Source organism: Sebastes umbrosus, chromosome 18 (assembly GCF_015220745.1).
Source record: "Sebastes umbrosus isolate fSebUmb1 chromosome 18, fSebUmb1.pri, whole genome shotgun sequence".
In the NCBI taxonomy this organism is placed as follows: Eukaryota; Metazoa; Chordata; class Actinopteri; order Perciformes; family Sebastidae; genus Sebastes; species Sebastes umbrosus.
Window position 1 is genome coordinate 18223546 of NC_051286.1, and position 24725 is coordinate 18248270.

Here is a 24725-nt window from a genome sequence, read left to right on the forward strand (position 1 = left end):
TTCATTTGGACGTCAGCCTTGGTTGTGGAGCCTGATGGCTACCAGCAAGAACGACTGACCCAGACGCTTTGTGTTGTGCCGAGGGGGGTTGAGACTTATTGTTTGTATTGTCTATAGAATTTAGACTTATTGTTTGTATTGTCTATACAATTGCGACTTTAAATCGCCATTTAATTTAATTGTGTCTGCATTGGTAATATCCAGCATTCAAATGCTGTCTCTTATTAAAGGGACTGTTTGTAACTTTTTACACGTATAAATCTAGTATATTACTAGATATAGATAGATACACTATCTATATCTATCTATATCTATACTAGTATATTATGTGCTTGTTATTGGGTTTCTTCTTCTTCTTCTTCTCTCGGTTTCTGGCGGATCGCAACCAACTTTAAGGTGCATACCGCCACCTACTGTACAAGAGTGTGTAACATCATGTCATTTGCTCTTTACTCCTACTCTTAAATTCTATCCACCAATCCTGTGTCTCTTAAGAACATTAATAATGCCTTCCTGGTGCCTTCAACCCCCTCACCCTCTGTTCCCAGTATCCCCATCAGATCCCAATCCCGTCCCTCCTCTCTGACTTGGTCCTGCAGTCTTTTTCTTTCAGCCTCATACTTTTTACATTGAATTAGGATATGCTCCACATTTTCTTTATCACCACAATCCCCACACTTGTCACTGTTCCTTTTCTCCATTAATGCCAAAGTGCCATTAAGACCTGTGTGATCCAGTCTGAGTCTTGTTATGATGATTTCTTCCCTTCTGTTCCTTTCTTTATACGTCTTTGTTATGACCGACTTTTGTATTTTGAAATATCTCCTTCCTTTCTGGTCCTCCTCCCATCTTTTCTGCCATATCTCAACTCCTTTCCTTTTAATCACAGCTTTTCCTTCTCCTTTCCCAAGTAAAACTGGTACTGTAATGTCTTTTTGCAGTGAACTTTTTGCTAGTTTATCTGCAAACTCATTTCCTTTCACCCCCTCGTGTGCTGGAACCCAACAGAATAATACATCTATACCCCCTCTGTGTAGTCTTAGCAAGCTATAGTACAATTCAATGATTAGATCTTGCCTTACAGCTTTTGTTGAATGTATACTTTCCAAAACAGCTTTTGAATCCGTGCATATCTTGTTATTGGGTTTCTTCTTCTTCTTCTTCTTCTTCTTCTTCTTCTTCTTCTTCTTCTTATTTTTCTCAAAAACTGAATAATTTCACTGTATATATTATCTGCTTTATTCCCCAATAGACCTGACACTGAAAAGTCGTGATGTTTTGCCTTCCTTAGTGTCTGAAAAAGTTGATTCCTCTGGATAGTGTAATTACTGCAGTGTATCAGTACGTGTTCAACAGTTTCTGGCTGGTTACAGTGTGTACATTTCCCAGTTGGGTGCTTGCCTATTCGATATAATGTTTGATTAAGACCTGTATGTCCGATTCTTAGTCGAGTGATGATATTTTCTTCCCTTCTTTTCCAGCCCACCTTTCTCCCTGCTCCAACATGTTTCTGTATATTGTACATATGCCTTCCAGTTTCCTGCTCATCCCAGTACTCCTGCCATACTTTTTGTGCATAGTTCTTGATGAATGGTTTAGCCTCAGCTTTACTTAATGGAATCTGTAATTCTATATTCTTAATTCTTAGTGTTTGTTTGGCCAGAATGTCTACCTGCTCATTTCCTTCCACACCAACATGAGCAGGAACCCATATGAATCGTGTACCTGTGCCTTTTATTTCCATCCTATACATAATGAGAAATATTTCTTTAATTAAATCCGTTCTGACTGATGATCTACCAGATCCTATGCTTGTGAGTGCTGAAAAACTGTCAGATGCAATAACGGTATTTTTTATTTCCCTCTCCTCTATCCACTGCAGGGCCAATAATATTGCCAATATTTTGTTATTGGGTTTGAAGCTGATTTCTACACTTAAACACTGTATGTTCCTAGTCTTACCTCACATGACTATTCTATCTGTCTACACGCATGGCTGCAGGATCTTCACATGCAACGCGCATGCGCAGTCACTAACATCCGGGTCTCCTCGGACAAGGATGAACGCCAATTTCCAAGATGGCGGCGGAGGGAGGAGGGAAGGAGATGAACGAAATTAAAACTCAGTTCACCACCCGAGAAGGCGTTTACAAACTCCTCACTCACTCCGAGTACAGCCGGCCGAACAGGGTGCCCTTCAACTCGCAAGGGTCCAACCCGGTAAAGGTCTCCTTCGTCAACGTGAACGACCAGTCCGGCAACGGCGACAGGATCTGCTTCAATGTGGGCCGGGAACTCTACTTTTATATCTACAAAGGCGTCAGAAAGGTAAACACTGCTGACCTGCTGCTGCTGACACATGAAGCCAGGACACAAAGCTGTCTAGGGAGCAAGTAGCTTTACATGTGGGCTTCTTGAAACGTGTTGAACAGCAGGGCTGTCAACTCTCTTAGCTGCTGTCATTGAAGTGCGCAGGTTGTCAAAGACAAGGCCATGTAGCAGACCAAGCTAATTAGCATCTCTGAGCTAACATCGACACAGTAGTTGTTGTTTTTGTGTGCACTTCAGGGTCCCTCAGTTTGTTTGAGTTCTCCCTCAGTCAAGTGATGAAGCTGCGACACGAGATTTTTCCAAGGCTTGTCATGTCTGTGTTTGTTTATCCTTCTATATATATAAGGGTGTGCAAGTGTCAACAGTGTGCTCACCAGCAGGGTCCACTTTTCTTTTCTATTACAGACAGGTAGAAGTGTTCACATTGTAAAGGATTGGAGAGGTGTAATAATGATGTGTGCACTCTCTAATGTCAGGGGTTTTGGATGTGATGAGCTGCGACACGAGATTTTTTCCAGCCAACTGGATAACGTGAGAAAAAGGCTTGTCATGTCTGTGTTTGTTTATCCTCCTTCTTCTTTACAAGCTATATATATAAGGGTGGCAAGTTGTCAACAGTGTGCACAACCAGCAGGGTCAACTTTTCTATTAAGATTAAGATAAGATAAGATAAGATAAGACTTATCATGCTGTTTGTTCATCCTCCTTCTTCTTTACAAGCTATATATATATATATAAGGATGTGCAAGTGTCAGCAGTGTGCTCACCAGCAGGGTCAACTTTTCTATTAAGATAAAATAAGACTTATCATGTCTGTTTGTTTATCCTCCTTCTTCTTTACAAGCTATATACTGTATATAAGGGTGGCAAGTGTCAACAGTGTGCTCACCAGCAGGGTCAACCTTTCTATTAAGATAAGATAAGATTAAGATAAGATAAGACTTATCATGCTGTTTGTTCATCCTCCTTCTTCTTTACAAGCTATATATATATATATATATATATAAGGATGTGCAAGTGTCAGCAGTGTGCTCACCAGCAGGGTCAACTTTTCTATTAAGATAAAATAAGACTTATCATGTCTGTTTGTTTATCCTCCTTCTTCTTTACAAGCTATATACTGTATATAAGGGTGGCAAGTGTCAACAGTGTGCTCACCAGCAGGGTCAACCTTTCTATTAAGATAAGATAAGATTAAGATAAGATAAGACTTATCATGCTGTTTGTTCATCCTCCTTCTTCTTTACAAGCTATATATATATATATATATATATAAGGATGTGCAAGTGTCAGCAGTGTGCTCACCAGCAGGGTCAACTTTTCTATTAAGATAAGATAAGACTTATCATGTCTGTTTGTTCATCCTCCTTCTTCTTTACAAGCTATATATATATATATATATATATATATATAAGGGTGTGCAGGTGTCAACAGTGTGCTCACCAGCAGGGTCAACTTTTCTTTTCTATTACAGACAGGTAAAAGTGTTCACATTGTAAAGGATTGGAGAGGTGTAATAATGATGTGTGCACTCTCTAATGTAAGGGGTTTTGGATGTGATGAGCTGCGACACGAGATTTTTCCAGCCAACTGGATAACGTGAGAAAAAGGCTTGTCATGTCTGTGTTTGTTTATCCTCCTTCTTCTTTACAAGCTATATATAAGGGTGTGCAAGTTGTCAGCAGTGTGCACAACCAGCAGGGTCAACCTTTCTATTAAGATAAAATAAGATTAAGATAAGATAAAACTTATCATGCTGTTTGTTCATCCTCCTTCTTCTTTACAAGCTATATATATATATATATATATAAGGATGTGCAAGTGTCAGCAGTGTGCTCACCAGCAGGGTCAACCTTTCTATTAAGATAAAATAAGACTTATCATGTCTGTTTGTTTATCCTCCTTCTTCTTTACAAGCTATATACTGTATATAAGGGTGGCAAGTGTCAACAGTGTGCTCACCAGCAGGGTCAACCTTTCTATTAAGATAAGATAAGATTAAGATAAGATAAGACTTATCATGCTGTTTGTTCATCCTCCTTCTTCTTTACAAGCTATATATATATATATATATATATAAGGATGTGCAAGTGTCAGCAGTGTGCTCACCAGCAGGGTCAACTTTTCTATTAAGATAAGATAAGACTTATCATGTCTGTTTGTTCATCCTCCTTCTTCTTTACAAGCTATATATATATATATATATATATATATATATATATAAGGGTGTGCAGGTGTCAACAGTGTGCTCACCAGCAGGGTCAACTTTTCTTTTCTATTACAGACAGGTAAAAGTGTTCACATTGTAAAGGATTGGAGAGGTGTAATAATGATGTGTGCACTCTCTAATGTAAGGGGTTTTGGATGTGATGAGCTGCGACACGAGATTTTTCCAGCCAACTGGATAACGTGAGAAAAAGGCTTGTCATGTCTGTGTTTGTTTATCCTCCTTCTTCTTTACAAGCTATATATAAGGGTGTGCAAGTTGTCAGCAGTGTGCACAACCAGCAGGGTCAACCTTTCTATTAAGATAAAATAAGATTAAGATAAGATAAAACTTATCATGCTGTTTGTTCATCCTCCTTCTTCTTTACAAGCTATATATATATATATATATATAAGGATGTGCAAGTGTCAGCAGTGTGCTCACCAGCAGGGTCAACCTTTCTATTAAGATAAAATAAGACTTATCATGCTGTTTGTTTATCCTCCTTCTTCTTTACAAGCTATATACTGTATATAAGGGTGGCAAGTGTCAACAGTGTGCTCACCAGCAGGGTCAACTTTTCTATTAAGATAAGATAAGATTAAGATAAGATAAGACTTATCATGCTGTTTGTTCATCCTCCTTCTTCTTTACAAGCTATATATATATATATATATATATATATATAAGGATGTGCAAGTGTCAGCAGTGTGCTCACCAGCAGGGTCAACTTTTCTATTAAGATAAGATAAGACTTATCATGTCTGTTTGTTCATCCTCCTTCTTCTTTACAAGCTATATATATATATATATGTATATATATATATATATAAGGGTGTGCAGGTGTCAACAGTGTGCTCACCAGCAGGGTCAACTTTTCTTTTCTATTACAGACAGGTAAAAGTGTTCACATTGTAAAGGATTGGAGAGGTGTAATAATGATGTGTGCACTCTCTAATGTAAGGGGTTTTGGATGTGATGAGCTGCGACACGAGATTTTTCCAGCCAACTGGATAACGTGAGAAAAAGGCTTGTCATGTCTGTGTTTGTTTATCATCCTTCTTCTTTACAAGCTATATATAAGGGTGGCAAGTTGTCAACAGTGTGCTCACCAGCAGGGTCAACCTTTCTATTAAGATAAAATAAGACTTATCATGTCTTTTTGTTTATCCTCCTTCTTTACAAGCTATATACTGTATATAAGGGTGGCAAGTTGTCAACAGTATGCTCACCAGCAGGGTCAACTTTTCTATTAAGATTAAGATAAGATAAGACTTATCATGTCTTTTTGTTTATCCTCCTTCTTTACAAGCTATATATATAAAGGTGGCAAGTTGTCAACAGTGCTCACCAGCAGGGTCAACTTTTCTATTAAGATAAGATAAGACTTATCATGTCTGTTTGTTTATCCTCCTTCTTCTTTACAAGCTATATATATATAAGGATGTGCAGGTGTCAACAGTTTGCTCACCAGCAGGGTCAACTTTTCTTTTCTATTACAGAACTGAAAGTGTTCACATTGTAAGTGGTAGTGAGTGGTGTTTTTGTTATCCGTGATGTAATAATGATGTGTGCACTCTCTACTGTCAGGGGTTTTGGATGTGGTGAGCTGCGACATGAGATTTTTCCAGCCAACTGGATAACGTGAGAAAAAGGCTTGTCATGTCTGTGTTTGTTTATCATCCTTCTTATTTACAAGCTATATATAAAGGGTGGCAAGTGTCAACAGTGTGCACAACCAGCAGGGTCAACTTTTTTTATTAAGATAAGATAAGATAAGATAAGGGAAATTCAGGTGTCAAAGCAGCAACATCAGCAAACAGAGTGAAACACAGGAGAGGTAAAGGTATACAAAAATTATAAAAACAATAATAGAGATATAAAAGATACAGAGTGAATGGGTGAACATAGTGTGTGCAGTCCGTCCAATTAATAAATAAATGTAATATGTACATATGTGCAGTCTACAAAGTGGTATATAGGATGTGTAGTGTAAAGTAAGTGTAAAGTGCGCCAGTGGTTAGAGTCCAAGATGGTTGCAGATATATATTGCAGATATATTACAGAACTGTAAGTGTTCACATTGTAAGTGGTAGTGAGGGGTGTTTTGTTATCCGTGATGTAATGTAATGATGTGTGCACTCTCTACTGTCAGGGGTTTTGGATGTGATGTAATATGATCCACTGTTTGGTTGCACACAGTGATGATGTCATTGCAGCAAGCCATGTTAGGTCTTGTTTTAAGCAGGGATGGTGTGACTGTGACTGTGACAAGTGGTGATCGTGCTTGATGATGATGTCCCTGAAGCAGCCACCACTGAATACGCAATCAGAAGCCTAAGCCTTTCTTTGAGGACTCTGCTGCTTTTTTATCCAATTCAGTTGCCCTCAGTCAGTGGTCTCTCAAAATCGCACAGCACAGTAAAAACTATGAGAGGAAGTAGACTCAACACAGCCAAAGACAGGGTAAACAGATATCAGTCAGTAACAAGCTAATTCCAGCTTTTAAAAGCAGCATCAGGGTTATTCCAGTATTATTTTTAATACAGATAATTACCTGGTTATGACTTAAGTATTTTTTTTTATTTTTAATGATTAATTTCTAGGACAATTGCACAATACAAGTCAGTTTAACAACAGAATGAAAATTTGCTATATTGTTCTTATCATTTTGATTTTTGGTTTGTCTCAAACACAACAACTTGAAGTTGTGCTAAGACTTACTAATAGTAAAAATAATAATACATTTTATTTGGTGGCTCCTCTCAGGACACCCAAGGACACCTTATAAAGATAAAATTAAACATAGAAAGATAAAAACAACCGGACATGACAGAGACACATTTATGCAGACACGTATTACTGTATATTGATTGGAATTTGGTAGCAGTATAGGTGGTAAAAAAATTAGATCATCTTCCCAATAAAACGTTTTTCATTTAAAATATATTGAGCCCAGATAACTTGGTAGTTGATAAAGACAACCCACATCATTCCTGATAGTGATGGCTGAACTGAAGGCTGAAATGATCAGTCAGTAGTGAGAGATAATGACTTAATTTGCTAATTTTTGGGGGACAATTGCAGGTTAAAGTGTGATGCATTTGCTTTGAGGTCAATTAACGGTGACTCTTATGGATATCTACATTGTGATGTACTATTTACAACCCCAAACACATTCTTGGAATGCAGGCACGATGCAAACGTGGTGTTTACCTCGGTGGTGTTTTTGGTGGTTCGGCGAGATTATAATGAGCGCCTGTTCCCTGCAGCTCTTGATTTAACTAACTCTGACTGGATCTTTTTTTACCCTTCCTCCCTTGCAATATTATTTCAAATTTGTATGTTGACAGAAAAGTCAAGAAATATGTCAATGTCTACAAGTCAGCTTGAAGTTGAATAATGAGTTAGCATGGTCTGTAACATCTAGACTTCATTGCAGCTCTGATGGCAAACAGAAAACATGACTCTGATCTGTTAGATGAAAATCAGAGACGACTATAGAATCATAAGAAGTCATGCTGCCAGATTGCTGATGGGGATTATTGGACAAGTTGGACATTAGTATATGGCCGACCCACTTGTCTCAATAGTTGGGGAAATTCTGCTTATCTATTCATTCAGCCCATCTCTTCTTATATTTATTTTAATGGCGTGTCTTGCCTCTGATGTTAGGCAATCACTTCCCCAACCGAGTTGACCTACAAAAGTCTGCTGTTGGTGGTCTTGACCCAGCTTGTGTATGATTTAATTGATTTAAAAAATATTTTTCATGAAGTCTCATTATTCCGTAAAATATTTTTGTAGCCAATAGGGAAACCTTATCATCATTGTAGCACTTCGACAACACTGACAGCTTTTTAATTACGTCCCCTAAGCTTTCTCTCTGACTCCTTTTTTAATGCATTTTTTAAAGTAGACCACAAGAGAGTTGCAGCAGTAAAGCCATTAAATAAATAAATATCACATTTTCACTGGTCCAATGCCAGATACACCCCTGCCAGGTTAGCAGCTATGTTCATCAGGTCTATAATCATTTTCTTTTTAGACCTACTACAGGTTTAGCTAATTGTCTTCCTTTTTCCTACAATAATAATAATACAACTGATTATTTCTCAGTGATGATATAGGGTCAGTTTTGTAATGATTGGTGATAACGACTATGATCATTCTATTCAAGCTTACAGGATTCAAACTTGTGTCCTATGGTATGGGAAAATAGATGCATTTTATATCACATTTTCATTTCATTAAATCTTCAGTGTCATGTTTGGATTAAATTGAGTTGTGTTGTCAACTGCCTGCTGGAATGCAAACTAAACAGTTAACCTGTATGGTCTGGCTGGGCTGATCTTCCTCTCTCTTTTTGGATAACGATTGTCCATATGTCATAATTCGTTATTATCATGCACCCGGAACATTTGGTTGGAACTTTGTAGACACCAACAAAAGTAGAAAGCAGAGATTTTAGTTTTTAAAAAGTGGTATTTTTCCATAGTCTAAAAGTTCATTTGACCCCATTTCTGGCATTCTGATCTGAGATAAGATGTCCCCTGGTGCTGTTTGAGAGAATCAAATGTAATTTCTAGGCTTGGTGTTCTTTACTGCGAATGAAGTATATATAGATTATATGTCAATCTAGAAATCTTTGGAGAAAAGCTGAGTGGAGTTAAGTATTAGAGGTCACCTTGAAGGAGAGGCAATGTCTAAAGAGTAGCCAAGTAAGTGTCACAATCACAGCTGCTTGTCTTTTCAAAGCAGTGTCTAAATGGTTGACACTTAATCATTTGTTTATATTTCTCATTGTTCCAGGCTGCTGATCTTAGTAAGCCCATAGACAAGAGGATATACAAAGGAACGCAGCCGACATGTCACGACTTCAACCCCATCACAGCTACAGCAGAGAGCGTCTCCCTGCTGGTGGGCTTCTCAGCAGGACAGGTGCAGCTCATCGACCCGATAAAGAAGGAAACCAGCAAACTCTTCAATGAAGAGGTGGGTTCCAGTCAGCGTCTCATGTTCTGATGCTTAGATCAACTAAAAGATACTGAAGACAACTTAAATTTCAGTTGTCTAAAATAATGGAATAACTAGCTGACCAGTGTCTTTGTTTTCTCTCTCTCTCTCTCTCTCTCTCTCTCTCTCTCTCTCTCTCTCTCTCTCTCTCTCTCTCTCTGTTTCTCTGTCCGTCTCCCCCCCAGAGACTCATCGACAAGTCCCGAGTAACGTGTGTACGATGGGTTCCTGGTTCGGAGAGCTTGTTTCTGGTGGCCCACTCCAGTGGGAGCATGTATTTGTACAACGTGGAAAACACCTGCGGCACCACGGCGCCTCACTACCAGCTCCTTAAGCAGGGTGAAAACTATGCTGTGCATACCTGCAAGAGCAAGTCGGCTCGCAACCCGCTACTGCGCTGGACAGTGGGCGAAGGGGCGCTCAACGAGTTCGCCTTCTCTCCGGACGGCAAGTTTCTGGCGTGCGCGAGCCAGGACGGCTTCCTGCGGGTGTTTGGCTTCGACGCCGCAGAGCTCCACGGGACTATGAAGAGCTACTTCGGCGGCTTGCTCTGCGTGTGCTGGAGCCCCGACGGACGATACATCGTGGCGGGAGGGGAGGACGACCTGGTGACGGTGTGGTCGTTTTCAGACTGCAGAGTGATCGCGCGGGGGCACGGTCACAAGTCGTGGGTGAGTGTGGTGGCGTTCGACCACTGCACCACCAGCGTGGAGGACGGCGACCCCCCCGCTGAGTTCAGCGGGAGCGATGAGGAATTCCACGAGCAGATTCACTTCGGTGCGGGCAGAGACAGAGCCAACAGCGCTCATTCTCGGCTTTCTAAGAGGAACTCTACAGACAGTAGACCTGTTAGTGTGACATACAGGTTTGGCTCAGTGGGACAGGATACCCAGCTGTGTCTGTGGGACCTAACAGAGGACATTCTCTTCCCTCACCTCCCTTTGTCCCGCACTAGGACTCACACTAATGTTATGAGTGCCACAAGCCCTCCAGCCACTGGACTAACTACTACTGCTGCTACTACTACTACTACAACTACTACTACAACTACTACTGTATCCGCCACTAATCCCAGTGGCACCAATGGTAAAGACAATGCGAGCAATAGTAGCACCAGTGGCAACCCAGCGAACTCCCTCCCCAGCACCCTGCCTCGGTCCAACAGCTTGCCACACTCCTCCAACCCAACAGGGGGCAGCACCCCCAACAGTCACACAGGCAGCAACAGCAGCAGCAGCACCACCACCGCCACCGCCACCACGACCACAACGACCACCGCCACCACCACCGCCACCAAGGGCAACAGCATCATAGACAGCGCTTTCATTGCCACCGGCGTCAGCAAGTTCGCAACGCTGTCGCTACACGACTCGCGCAAGGAGCGCCACGAGAAGGACCACAAGCGGAACCACAGCATGGGCCACATCAGCAGCAAGAGCAGCGACAAGCTCAACCAGCTCAGCTCGACGCGGACGGCGAAAGCGGAAGCGGCCAAGACTCTGGGCACCACGCTGTGCCCGCGCATGGAGGACGTGCCGCTGCTCGAGCCGCTGGTGTGCAAGAAGATCGCTCACGAGAGACTCACTGTGTTAATCTTCCTTGAGGACTGTCTGGTAACAGCCTGTCAGGAGGGTTTCGTTTGCACATGGGCTAGGCCTGGGAAAGTGGTGAGTGACAGGCCTCTCGAGGATACTGTCATGTGACACCTCTTAGCTTGCATTGTCTCGAGCACAGGCATTTTTCCACGCTGCATCCAGAAGCCGCTAACGCCACTGTGTGCAGCCATTGGTTATTTCATGCAAGATTTACACTAAAACCCTCAGCATTTTTTTGATGGTTAATAGCACATCTTCTCCGACAGTAAACCTCATGGCCTCACTATTCTGCCTCTTTTAATGCATCCACGTAACACTGTTGTTTGTTATCAATGTGTGTTATCTGTCTCTCCACAGGGTTTGCTATCATCTCAAAACAACCCAGCCAACTCCCCCAGTGGAACAGTAGTATAGCCCCAGTGCTGGTGCTGCTAATGACAGCTCCATGCAACAGAGACGGGGGGATGACCAAGGCCAAGGCCCCGCAGCGCTTCTTCACACACTGTCACACACCACATGACCTCCAGTGTCACCTCCATTCTCATCACTACAAACCACCCCGATGCTCTCTCTGTGTTACTGCTCATGTTTAGATAACCGATGTTGGCCAAAGCCAGGGTTAGAAACTTGACGCCCCCTGTTTTTTGTCTGAGCGGTGACAAAGGGTGCCGTTGGAAGTAAGATGGCAAGCTTTAAATCGTCCAGGAGGTTTACGGGAGGGGTCGACTGGCTCATTGTTCCATCTGTGGTCATATCAAGTCGTGTCTAGTCTGAAAATAACAAAACTCTAGTAACCCAATCCTTTGTGCCTGTAGATCTTCAAAAGACTAGACATGCTAACCTTTTTTGTATGGGTTTAATTTGGACATTTTCTCCTACATTTTGTATCTTCAAATGTATTCACAGATAAAGGGAATAAGATGAGGGAGTGTTTTTGGAGCAGCAGCATATCCCCGACGCCAAGTCTCTTTCCACTTCCTGGGCAATCTCCTGTGTGCAGCCCCAGTCCTCGACACCTGTTACTTCCTTTACAAATATTTTAATCAGCCGGTATCACACTTTAAAGTGTATTTGCACAGATTTTTCTTTCATTCTTTTTTGTTTTTTTTTTCCCATTTTGAATTAATGACGGTGGAACACAAGCAAAATATTTTGAAGACCTGCTTTGGAAGCACTTGGGAGGGGGAGGGGGGGAGGGAAGGGGACGGCTTGTTATCGCCCTCTGTCTCAACGCTGGATGCTGCAATCATAGTTTTTTATATGGAAAAAAAAATTGTTTGCACTTAATAGTTTGTTAGAGGAGAATGGCTTTACATTTTTGGAGTGTGTAAGGACTCCTTGACAAGGTTGAAATATAAATAGAATTAAAAAAAAAAACCTTTGTATCTATTGAACATTTATTTTAATATTGTTTCAGATTAAATGGGCTCTGTATTATATGTAAATATTGTACTTCAATGATTTATGGGTGAGATGATCATTATTACATTAGTTCAAAGATCCTCATTTCAGAAAATAGTGATATTTCTAATACAGAAGATCTATACCTAATATTAAAAAAAACGAATCTTGAATATGCAGGTGAAAATGTTTCTTTTTCTGTTGTACATAAAGAGAATTCAGGTGTATTTTTATTAATGAAACGTTTGGTATAGGAGACATCTATGAAAAACCCTCTTATCTAACAGGTAGTGCTGAACGCTAGCTAGCCTGTCGCTGCAGATTCCTTTTAGGCAAGGTATAGGCGCAGACGCAGCAGGCCTAATTCAGCCAATCACTCCGAGCTCAGGTAAACCACAGGAAGACTAACGCTGGCATAGCTCCCCCTCACTTAGCCCCATCCATCAAAACATGTGTGTGAATTCACTTTAACTAACAAATAAGACTGACAACCGTGTTCTGCGAGATCGGGGCTTGCGGCGTGCGAGTCCTGTTGTTTGTGAGTAATAATAACTGAACTGATGCTGAACTTGTGAACAAAAAAACATTTGACACTGTGTTGAATACCAACTGACTTAAAACGTCAGCACTTGATGATGGTGCAAGTGCTTGAGGTGAGCGTGTTTTTTCAAGCACCCCACATAGGAAGACTGAGGATATTAACAGTGGGAGCCTTTTCCTCCATGTGACGCCTATTAAAAACAGCTTTGACAGATTACATGTTCCATTTGTGGTACTTTATTAAGCGCATGTACTCACCGCATGAATCAATGTCTTCATTATAGTTGGGGAATATACCCATGCTTCACCTCCACGTGAGGCCAGAGGTCAGGCTCAGCACACAATATGAATTTATTAGGTATCCTGACTCATATCACAACTGCTGGCAGTCATACGTAAGAGTAGCACTTCCATTACAGTAGCATTTAGCTCCGCCAGATGGCATTTGGACATTTTACCGGTTATATTACACAAGGAAGTAAAAAGATTTTGCTTATAAGAATAATGCGCCAGACATGCCGCAACATCTTTTTGATAATACTGGTATTAAATTTCATCCGACAGGTCATGTCCTGACATGATCACAATTAAAGGGAGTGGAAATGAATCCGTTCTTTCATTTAATTGAATTAAGTTATTATTAAAGGCCCTGCCACACAGCTGTTTTCAGTTACCAGCTAATTAGAGCTCCGCTCTGGAGCCATACTGGAAATGACGTGAGGTATTGAACTAGAGTCCATCGGTGTGTTCCAATACTCATACTACCATACTATGTAGAAAGCCAGAAAAAGATTTAGTACGTCCCAATACAAATGCAATATGCCAAAAATACCACATTTTGCAATATGTAAGCCAGCATGCTTTTCTGGCTATTCTGTCCCACAATCCTCTGCACAGTGGATATGAAGGAGGGTGAAAAGAGGAGATGTCACGCGTCATCAAGACGTCATATCTTTGGGGTACAACGCATGCGTTGTAAAATCTGGTCTGCACTCGCCGAAATTGAGCCAATCACAACTCAGACCGCACCTCCAGTTACACTGCGTATGTGTTAAAACCCGTGTCCCAGCCTCTTTCAATACGCCTTGGTGGATATATATATGAGCAAGGGGGTCAAAGTTCAAGGCGCAATGTTATGATGAAGTATTATGTCCAAATTGTATGCATACTGCATGCAACAGTACATACTTTGTGAGGTGCAGAGATGTCAATCAAGGACAATTTGGTACAATCCTATACACAGTCCTGAGAAGAGGTCTAATCAGGCATAACGAGTGAAAACACCTATGTGGGTGGACCAAAGGTGTGTAGCAGCAGGGCCTTTTTAATGGGCTTTTCTCACGGCACACATTTTAACTTGTCATAGTAGGAAAAGCACAGTCATTACTAGTAACACTAACGATGGCTCTGCTCTATATAACTGTTCTAGTGAAGGGTGACAGTGAGCCAGCATGCACAACACCAGGACCCTCAAATCAAAACATTCAGCCATCATTAAATTCATAATGTACACCTGTGCTTTTCCTACTATAACGAGTCCAAATGTCTTCCATGAAAAAGGCCTATAAAAACAGTAAAAGGTGCCATACAACAAAACAGGAGATCGATATGTCCACTGACATTTATTTTGACAGGTCCCAAAAGGAGAAAATACAGGTGTAAATAATAAAATTAGTGATGGCTGAATTCCATTTAGCTGTGGATTGTTATCAATGGAGAACAGTTTGTATGTAGGCCTGCAGCTATTTGCAACCTGCCCTCTGACGTCGACCCACTACAAATAATAATAATAAATAATAAATGCAATATATATAAATGCAAGTCCATTTACCATTTATAACATGTCAAAACTGTTTCACTGCTGTGAAAAGGGCCTATAACAAGTAGTGAATATTATGTTCCTTAACAAAGCTGTTATACATTAATGAGGTCCGTCTTTGAACGTCAGGTATAAAATCTAATGTACAACTAATGTGTTACTAAACTGACCAGGAGCAGCCATTTAGTCTGGATATTAACATGGACTACGTTCCAAATCACATCCTTTTTTCTTTTTACTTTTAGTATGTATGTACTGCAACTGCCCTTACAACATAACATTGTGCCTTGAACTTTGACCCTCTTGCTCATACATCCCCCTCACAGAGGATTGTGGGTCAGAATAGCCAGTAAAAGCATGCTGGCTTGCATATTGCAAAATGTGACTGGATGTATGTAGTAGGACATCCTGGTATTGTTTTTTGGTATACTGCATTTGACATACTATGTATTGGGACACACTAAATCTTTTTCTAAGATACTAAATAGTACGTAGTATGGGTATTGGAACACTCAGCCAGAGACACAATAGGAGAAGCAGGTGGAAATAATCAAATGAATGATGGCTGAATTCCATTTAGCTGTGGTTTTTTATCAATGGAGAACTGTGTGTTGCCCCACAGCTGTATGCAACGTACACTCACAGATGTTCACCCTCTACAAATGTATATATATATATGGGTTTTACACAGGCTACGTTCCAAATGCATACTTTTTCTTTTTACTTTTAATACGTACTGCAGTAAGGCACACAATTTGGACATGCTACTTCAACATAACATTGTGCCTTGAACTTTGACCCTCTTGCTCTTTTTTTTGGATTGTGTGTCAGAATAGATTCAAGATCCAAGATCCACTTTATTGTCATTTCACTGAGTATTTGCATACACAGAAGGAAACAAAATATTGTTTCTCCCAGCTCCCGTCAGTGCATTAAAAAGGATAGAATAAATAAGTATTCAAATGAACAATACCTAAAAATAACAATAAAAAAAATTAAAATAAGTACATGTTTCAGACACAATTTCACACAATTTGCAGTCGTGTTTAGTAGCAGAGAAAAGTGCATTAATGTCCATAGTAAAGTGCTGTTTGCATTACTGTTCCAAAAATTGTCTTTGACATGTGACTAGCTTTAAAAACTGTTTCTGTGTTAATGCTTAATGGGTTGGATGTGAGTGTGTGTGTGTGTGTGTGTGTGTGTGTGGGGAGGGGACACAGTCCATTTACAAGCCTAACCGCTTGTGGGATGAACCTGTTCAGCATCCTGCTGGACCTGCAGGACCTGGACTTGCCTTTCTGAGTCTCTGGAGGGGGTGGAGCCGCTGCTGGGCTTCTTTTGATGACTGTTGTGGTGTTGATGGAGGAGGACAGGTCATCAGCTAAGTGGACTCCCAGGGACTTAGTGTTGCTGACCCTCTCCACAGCAGCCCCATCAAGGTTTAGCGGTGTGTGTTGGTGTTTGCCAGTCCTCCTAAAATCAATCACCATCTCCTTCGTTTTGTCCACATTGAGGGCGAGGTTGTGGTTATCTGCACCGTGCCGTAAGCTGCAGAAACAGCCAGAACAGCCTGCTGGCTTGCATACTGCCTGGTATTTTTGGCATATTGCATTAGACAAACTATGTATTGGGACATACTAAATCTTTTTTCTGGCATACTAAATAGTATGGTAGTATGAGTATTGGAACACACAGATGCTCCCTCTGCAATCTAGCCCATAACAAGTTAACCTTACTGTTGTCCTCGGGTCAAATTTGACCCGTTTTCAAACTTCATTATATCATAAATATGTGTTTCTTTCATCTAACTGCCCCAAAATAACATGAATGAAAGTAATTCATAATTTCTGGGGGGTTTTCTCAATCAAAAATTAGGTATAATTTCATGTCAATGAGGTTTATTGACCATAAATTACAAAGAAAAAGGTGTAAAACTTGTGGTTATGAGTTGGAAAGCAGTTAGCTAAAAAGGTGTCATTATGTTCTGCCATTGAAAATGTTTTATATTATAATATTTATAATATTCTGACTAAACTTTGACATATACCAGTCTGTGATAATCCCTCAACATTACGTTTCTCTGATACTAACTATAGTCAAAATAATTAATAATTTCTGCTTTTTTTTACTCAAAGATTCGGTGTCATTTCATGGAAATAATGTTTATTAACCATAAATTACAAAAAGAAAAGTGTAAAACTTAAAAGGTGTAAAACAGAATTGGGTGATAATTTATACCGTATGCTTTATAAACCGTCAAACCAGACCAAAAGTTGCATGGTCGACGGGAAGACAACAGGAGGGTTAAGGAAATTATTTTCTCTAACAAAGCTTTTGAGGTCTGTCCTATTGAACTTAAAGTATATAATCTAATGTATTACTTACATGTTACTAAAGTGACCAAGAATAACCATTTAGTGTGGATATTAACTTTGTTTCTTGATAATACTCCTCCACATAAACCTGCAGCAGCTGCAGCCTTTTCACCAGTTTGTGTTACAGTTGTCCAGTAGGGGGCAGTGTTGCTCAGACAAAATGAGAGCTTGAGGATTCCTCATAAGTTCCCTTGCATTAATAACCGCCATCACTTGATCAAATGGGGGAAAACATTGTCTATATATGTATATGTTGTCTCTCCCTCTTTTTTTACAAATGTATTCCTACTACTTCATATATATTTGATATTCCAAGTGGGGAATAAAACTGCTTCCTCCATAATTTATGACTCACTTTTAGAAGAAACACGAGCACTCACAGCCATTAAACCCAGCAGCCTGTGGCATGAGGGTTGAGGGAAGGGGTGAAGAGCGTGATCAGCAGGCTGGAGAGGCCCCGATCATCCTGTCAGGGTGTCACTCAGCACATGACGGGCTCTGACTGACTGTCTGATCCCCCTCCTGAGCTGCACAGATCAATGCTGAGCCGGCATCAATCAGGATCGCTGCTTAGTGAGATGTTATACATCAAAAAAACATCACACCGACTATAATATATGCACATTTATGTTGTTTTCTGTCTCTAAACTACGTACGCTGTCAAGCACATTCATTTATTATATACAAACCCAGACACCCTTTAATCCAACCGGCCATTTGAATAGCAATCAAAAGTCTGTAGCGTACAGTATTAGAGCTTGGAAAAACAACTACATTTATCTTGCATCCTCAGGGAAATAGGTCCTACTTGATAGGAATTCAATGAATTGAGAGAGAATCTGCTATTGCTTCTGCAAGGTGCTGCTTTAATCATTTTCTCAGTGATGCAACTCCCTCGTCTGCATGCCTCTATGTATTGACCCAGAGTTTTGTTTACCTAGCAATGTGTGCAACGGCTATGAATGATTAATACCGCCTCTCAGAGCTGTAAGCCTAAAGAGTCCGCAGCAAGTCGATGCGTGTGAAAAAACTTGACACTTTAAAAGATAATGGACGGAGAAAATGAATACGTTACAATTAAGTGTGGAGAAATGACACTTTCTGGTTGCGTCAGTGATGGATTTCCTTTGAAACAAACAGGTCGAGTCAGATTATGGAAATGAACAAATTAACCTAGTTTTTCAACAAATTCCACAGGGATATTTAGTTAACCCGTTGTTGAGACCTGTAGTGAGTTCAGAAACGAAAGGAATGAGTTTATGTCAGGAAGTAGGGATAATGAAACGGATGATAAATTAAATGGAACGCCGGAATTTAAGCTCCTACTTTAAAATGGCTATATTGGCATTTGGCAACTGCGGAGCTTGGACTGCAGTTTAGGCTATTTAGACTATCTGGGAATTAGGGAAAAGGACAATATGCCCTTTCAGGTATATATATGCCCTTTTCACAGCAGAGCGGTGAGAGTGAACAAAAACAAGTTGCAGCTGGAAAACCAAAACAGCAAGCTGAAAGGCACTACAACTCTCCATAGAGCTCAGGGAAACTGCATAATAGGGTGATAATTATCTATGGGTTCATCACTACAAATGAGTATTCACATTACACAAAGACATCTAACTCATGTTAACATAAAAAAAAGTGCTAATAGGTACTTTAACGCGAAGTTAAAATCACGTCCAGGTTGAGCAGTTTAAAAAAGTTATAATGAGGGTGTACTCTTTAATGAGTAATTATGTAATTAAAATACCATTGAAACCACTTATGGTTTGCCAAATTCAAAGTTTATGATGTGTTTTGACTGTGTGCTCCAGCAGCTTATTATATCACACCTGTGTGAGGTGTGGAGGAAGGAAAAAAATCCACTCGTTCTAATTTTACAATAATTAATTCAGAGGAATGGTAAGCCCTGTGGCTACCTCAAAGCACATCACAATTCATTATTATATTAAAATTATAACAGACATTAGCTTCTCTTTTCAAACAGCTCTTTTTTTAGCCTGATAAAAAATAGTTCATATATTTGTTTACCTTATACAGAATGTATTATTTGTGTTTTTATGCTTCTATTTTGTTTGTTTTGTCCTCCAATGTTGTCTGATTGTATTGTTTCTGTGTAAAAAAATGTGCTATATAACTAATGGTTTACTGATTAATGGACCAGTACAGAAAACTGGGCCATCAAAAGATTCCATGCCCAACTTAAAGAGTGTTTTTTCCTCTTCGTTCTTGCCCTCAAATATTAAACTAAGTAGAACGCTTTCATCTGTACATTACAGTTTCAAAGGCTCCAGCATCAGTTAACCATTAGTCACCAAGAATCAAGAGCACGGTGCCACTTCCTCCTATTCTCAATTCTATTCTAAGCTGTTTCCCTTGAGGTACGGGCCCAATTATTTGGCCTCCACCATGGGAGCAGCTGCACAATTTGTCACATGACCTCAGCACAGCAGTCCCAAATCACGTCCTCACACTGCATTAGGAACTAAAGTTCACACGTAATAAAATGAGCAGAGATCGAGAGGTCCGTTTGTCACAGAGGAGGCTTTGTTAGGCTCCATCAGTGTTGCTCTGTCTTGAGCATTTTTGTCTTACTGTGCCAAGGATTCGTGCCTTACATTCGGCACGTCATATTTAATTCATGCAATGTTTAGGTATTCCGTGTCGAGAAGCGAGTCTCTGAAAAGGCCTAGCGGAGCCTGCCAGAGGATGTATTTAATATGAACTGTACAGAGAGTCCAGTCAGCGATAACTTTGCAGTTATTTCAGAATTTGAACAGTGTGCAGAAGTGATTGTTAAGCATTGCCGGAGGGGGGGAGGGGGGAATCAATGCCGCTTCAGAGAAGCCACCGAGCTCGGGCCTCAGCGGAAGCCATCGATACTGAGCTGTGGTCTAAGCACTTAAAATGTAAATGCATCTTCAACGGCAACAACACGGACGAGAGAAAGTTGTATCAGTGTCTTGGGATCTGGCCAGATGCAACGTGTGCATTCATCTGTGAAATCAAAATCTCCGTTGCAAAGGCACAGGTGGCTGAATTGGCATATTCTATCTGAAGTGTTGAGCTGGACAGTGATGCATTGCAACAAAATGAAACAAATGCCCCGCACTGACCACTGTTAAACACAAAAAGACATTATGTGCAAGTATCATTTGCATGTTTTTGTTAATGCTGTGTACTTTAAGTGACATCCTTTCTGCAGTCACAGGAGAAATGAGACTCTGCTCTAAAAAACCTGTTGAAGATAAGCTAAGTGTGGGATTATTTAAATGGAACAAGGTGTCTCAAAGGATCTCCTTTGATCTCAGCAAATTTATGTGATATAAATACCTTCAAATTAATTATGCATGCACAGTGGAATTGCTAAATCCACAGATTTACCAAAATTTATGACTGCCCCGATGAGCACTCGACCTGCTGTTGCCATTTTACCACTATTTCGAGATGTTCTACAACTTAAAAGTGACCAACGTTTTGTTAGAGAAAAACACAACACTATATTGTTTAGTATATTATTGTTAATTACAACTTACAAAACAAAGCAGACTTGCCAGGATTCACTTAAATAATTCGATTGTAAAGACATATTTGTGTTAAAGAAGCCAAAAAATCCAACATTCGTCTTTATTTGGAACAGTCCGATAAAACAGGCAATATGAAGAATAGTCCATAAAGATTTACTTTTAAAAGGCTTTTTTTCTTTATAGAGGATGCAAAAGAGACAATAATATATAATAGTAGCAATTTAAGGTCACTGTAATCGAACATAGCTCTTGCAGAGTTCATGGTCCCTGATGTCTCCCCAGCCCCCGTTTTTCACATGTGGGGCCACCCCTCCGGCGCCGTTGGCTGGCAGTCTCTTTGCTATCAGGAGGCTCTTTGGGAACAGCTGGTTCCCGCTGCTCTGTAGGATGTTATCTATCTTGCTTTTCTGGCTGATCGGCATGCAGGAAGTCTTCTTGTGGTGCATGCCGCAGTCTCCGGCGTGGAAAACCCGCGGCGCCTCGCTCACCATGACCTTCCAGTAGGAGGGCAGGCAGGACACGGTCAGGTGCTGCAAGGACCAGTCCCAGTTGTAGTCGTCGTAAGTGCAGAACGTGTCGGTGCATTGGATGAGCTTCTGGTACGTCTCTCTGTTCAGAGCCATCCCCATGTTGTGCTCGGTGGACTTCCAAGCCTTCACCTCCACCTTGTTCGCTTTGCTGGAGTAGCCGATGTGGCTGTAGCTCCCCAGCGAGAGGATGTCGCAGTCGCCGCACTGGTCCCTCTTGAGTATCGACATCAGCTTTAACATGTGGATAAAGTCCGGGGACACGTAGTGGTCCTCCTCGATCAGCAGGACCATGCCCTTGTGCTCCTTCAGGACCCGAACTCTGTCCCATACAAAGTGCAGCTTCCACCACCAGTGGTGCTTGGTCTGGGAGAACTTTGCCTCGCGGTAGTGGCCGAACGAGTCGGGGTACTCCGCGTTGATGCAACCCAGCTTTAAGGCGTCTTTTTTGGGAATGTCTCTGGGGCAATCCCTGGGGTCGTGTCCGGGGAACTCCTGGGGGTACAGCTGGATGCTGAAGGGGAAGAAAATCTGAAGGACCTGACAAAAATCAACAGAGGCCACCACTTTATTTATCTCAGGGGACCAGTAATCATGGCTGAATATCAGCAGTATGTTCTCCACACCTCTGGCCTTCCGCAAACTGTCCACTAATAGCTTAAGGTAGTCTGGTCTGTTATGGACCTGAACCACCACAACCAGATCATCCTTCTGCCGCGCCTTAAACCTCTCCTCGTTTCTTATCGTCTGGTCGAAGTTGAGCTGGAAGACGATGCCGCGGTAGACCAAAGTGGTGTTATCCACCTCTGGCTTGGAGATCTTCTCTTTGTCCTTCGCTTTTTCCACATGTGTGTCATTTGCTTGTATAACAGGGGGTGGAGCAGGTGCCCTGCTGACTGCAGGTGTGGCTTGCACCTGGATATGATTGTTGATGCTACTACTGCTGCTGCTAATGCTGCTGCTCCTCCTCGCCACCGCCGCTGCCTCCAGCTCCTTGGGGACCGAGCTGCCGTCGTTCTTCTTCTGCCTCCCGCTGCTCCAGAAAGCTAGGCCACAGATGACAACCACCACAGTCAGTATCACCACCTTCCTCTTGTAGATTCGGAATCTCATGATAGGGGGTCGGCCTCTTGCGGAGGGAGAGAAGTTGATTGGCGGAGAAACAAAAAGCACGGGCTTGCGATTGAGATTTGTGCTTTGCAAAAGGGAGGTAGGCTTGATTAAAAAGAGGCGGAAATTAAGCTAATTGTTGGAAAAAATAACTGCTGTTGTAAACATGGGTCCCACTGGAATGTCATTGATGGGGGATGAATAGTCCATAAGGCATGACGGTTGCTGGGAGGCAGCAGGGTAGCAGTGGGCATGAACCACCTAAATGAAAAATAAATAAATCAATAAAGTCAGGTGCATCGTGGCAGTCAGGGCTCAGCAATATGGCTGAAATCACCATTGCAATCTTACTAATAATCATTTACTATATTGATATTCAGTATATCACAATATGGCATAATCACAAAAAAATCTATCACAATTCAAATAATATAAATGGGTGAAAAGAAATCCTCATTTTTCAGGAGCTAGAACTAGCAAATGCTTGAGTAATCATCACCCTGAATAAATTAAAATAAGCTCTGTACCCTGACCTGTTAGCACTGTTCTTGTCAACCGCAGTTAATAGTTTTAGTCCTATTTTACGTATGCGTATGTGTTTTAAATGTGTTTTAAATGTGCTTGATGTTGAGCCCTGTCAAAGATGAATTTCTGTTGCTTTGTGACAGACAATAAAATGTATCTTTCTATCTATCTATCTATCTATCTATCTATCTATCTATCTATCTATCTATCTATCTATCTATCTAAGCAAATTATACATTTAATCGATTATCAAAATTGTTACAGATTAGTTTTCTGTCTAACTAATTGAATAATCGACTAATTGTTTCATCTCCACAGCTCAGCAAACTCCATTTGCTAATGAAAACCCTGAGATGTGTTGGAAATCTATATGGAACAGGCAAATAAGCCTGTGGGGCCAAAAAAGAAATTCAATAACTGATTTTGTTAAATTTCAATTTGGACAGCAGAAATCTGTAATAACGACAAAATGACGAGATCATGTCATCACGAGCTCTATAAAGGAAGCACAACACTAGCAATGATTTAATTTCACATAACAGGACACTATGAAAAAGCATCACCAAAACTACAAACATGACTGGTGCTTATTCCTCCTGTCTTTTCCTCCTCTTTAGCTATATCATCAGTGTTGATTATTGCTTCTATAGTTCCCTCTGCATAAATCTCTGTGCTCAACTGCATTATCAATATTGATCAGCACCTCTCTGTTCAGATGTGCTAAACAAACCTACATCTTTTCTTTTCTTATTAGATTAGTGGTCTTTTTTTAGGCTGCCTACCTGACCCATTTTATCTGTCTTCTCTCTGCCTAGAGACTATTCAATTGAATGGACATTGTGTGACACTACTATCACTGTCGGCATTTGATATCTTGGGGAGTCTTGTGAGAATACTAATGAATACATTCCTGGTATAGCTACTATAAAACTAAATCATGCAACCAGTAAAAACATGCACTTTAACATGTTTCATGTATACTTTGAGGACACTATGAAAAAGCATCTCCAAAACTACAAACATGACTGGTGCTTATTCCTCTTGTCTTTTCCTCCTCTTTAGCTATATCATCAGTGTCCTTTAATTATTGCTTCTATAGTTCCCTCTGCATAAATCTCTGTCCTCAACTGCATTATCAATATTGATCAGCACCTCTCTGTTCAGAGCTGCTGAACAAACCTACATCTTTTCTGTGTCATTAAATTAATGTTTTTTCAGGTGACCCATTTTATCTGTCTTCTCTCTGTCTGGAGACTATTCAATTGAATGGACATTGTGTGGCACTATCACTGTCTGCATTTGCTATATCTTGGGAGTCTGTGAGAATATTAATGAATACATTCCTTCTATAAAACTAAAATCATGCTACCAGTCAACATGTTTGATGTATACTTTGAGGACACCACAAAAAAGCATCACCAAAACTACAAACATGACTGGTGCTTATTCCTCCTGTCTTTTCCTCCTCTTTAGCTATATCATCTGCATAAATCTCTGTCCTCAACTGCATGATCAATATTGATCAGCACCTCTCTGTTCAGATGTGCTGAACAAACCTCCATCTTTTCTTTTCTTATTAAATTAGTGGTCTTTCAGGTGACCCATTTTATCTGCCTAGAGACTATTCAATTGAATGGACATTGTGTGGCACTATCACATATCTTGGGAGTCTGTGAGAATATTAATGAATACATTCCTACTATAAAACTAAAATCATGCCACCAGTAAACATGCACTTTAACATGTGTGATGT

At 40.7% G+C, this 24725-nt stretch overlaps 2 protein-coding genes across 2 annotated transcripts in view; one reads left to right on the plus strand and one right to left on the minus strand.

Annotated features, from left to right (window-relative positions):
• The first annotated feature begins 1996 nt into the window (after positions 1–1996).
• Positions 1997–13306, plus strand: wdr20b (WD repeat domain 20b). The gene is made up of 4 exons (XM_037750861.1): positions 1997–2328; positions 9350–9532; positions 9739–11220; positions 11506–13306. The coding sequence occupies exons 1-4, from the start codon at positions 2080–2082 to the stop codon at positions 11560–11562; spliced, it is 1971 nt and encodes a 656-aa protein (XP_037606789.1). The 5' UTR covers positions 1997–2079; the 3' UTR covers positions 11563–13306.
• Positions 13307–20786: 7480 nt separating this feature from the next.
• Positions 20787–24725, minus strand: part of mgat2 (alpha-1,6-mannosyl-glycoprotein 2-beta-N-acetylglucosaminyltransferase) — a 4888-nt gene continuing 949 nt past the window's right edge. The window contains exon 2 of the mRNA XM_037751192.1: positions 20787–22708. Within this exon, the coding sequence (XP_037607120.1) occupies positions 21038–22450 (1413 nt within the window). The 5' untranslated portion in view covers positions 22451–22708 and the 3' untranslated portion in view covers positions 20787–21037. The remainder of the gene's footprint in view (positions 22709–24725) is intronic.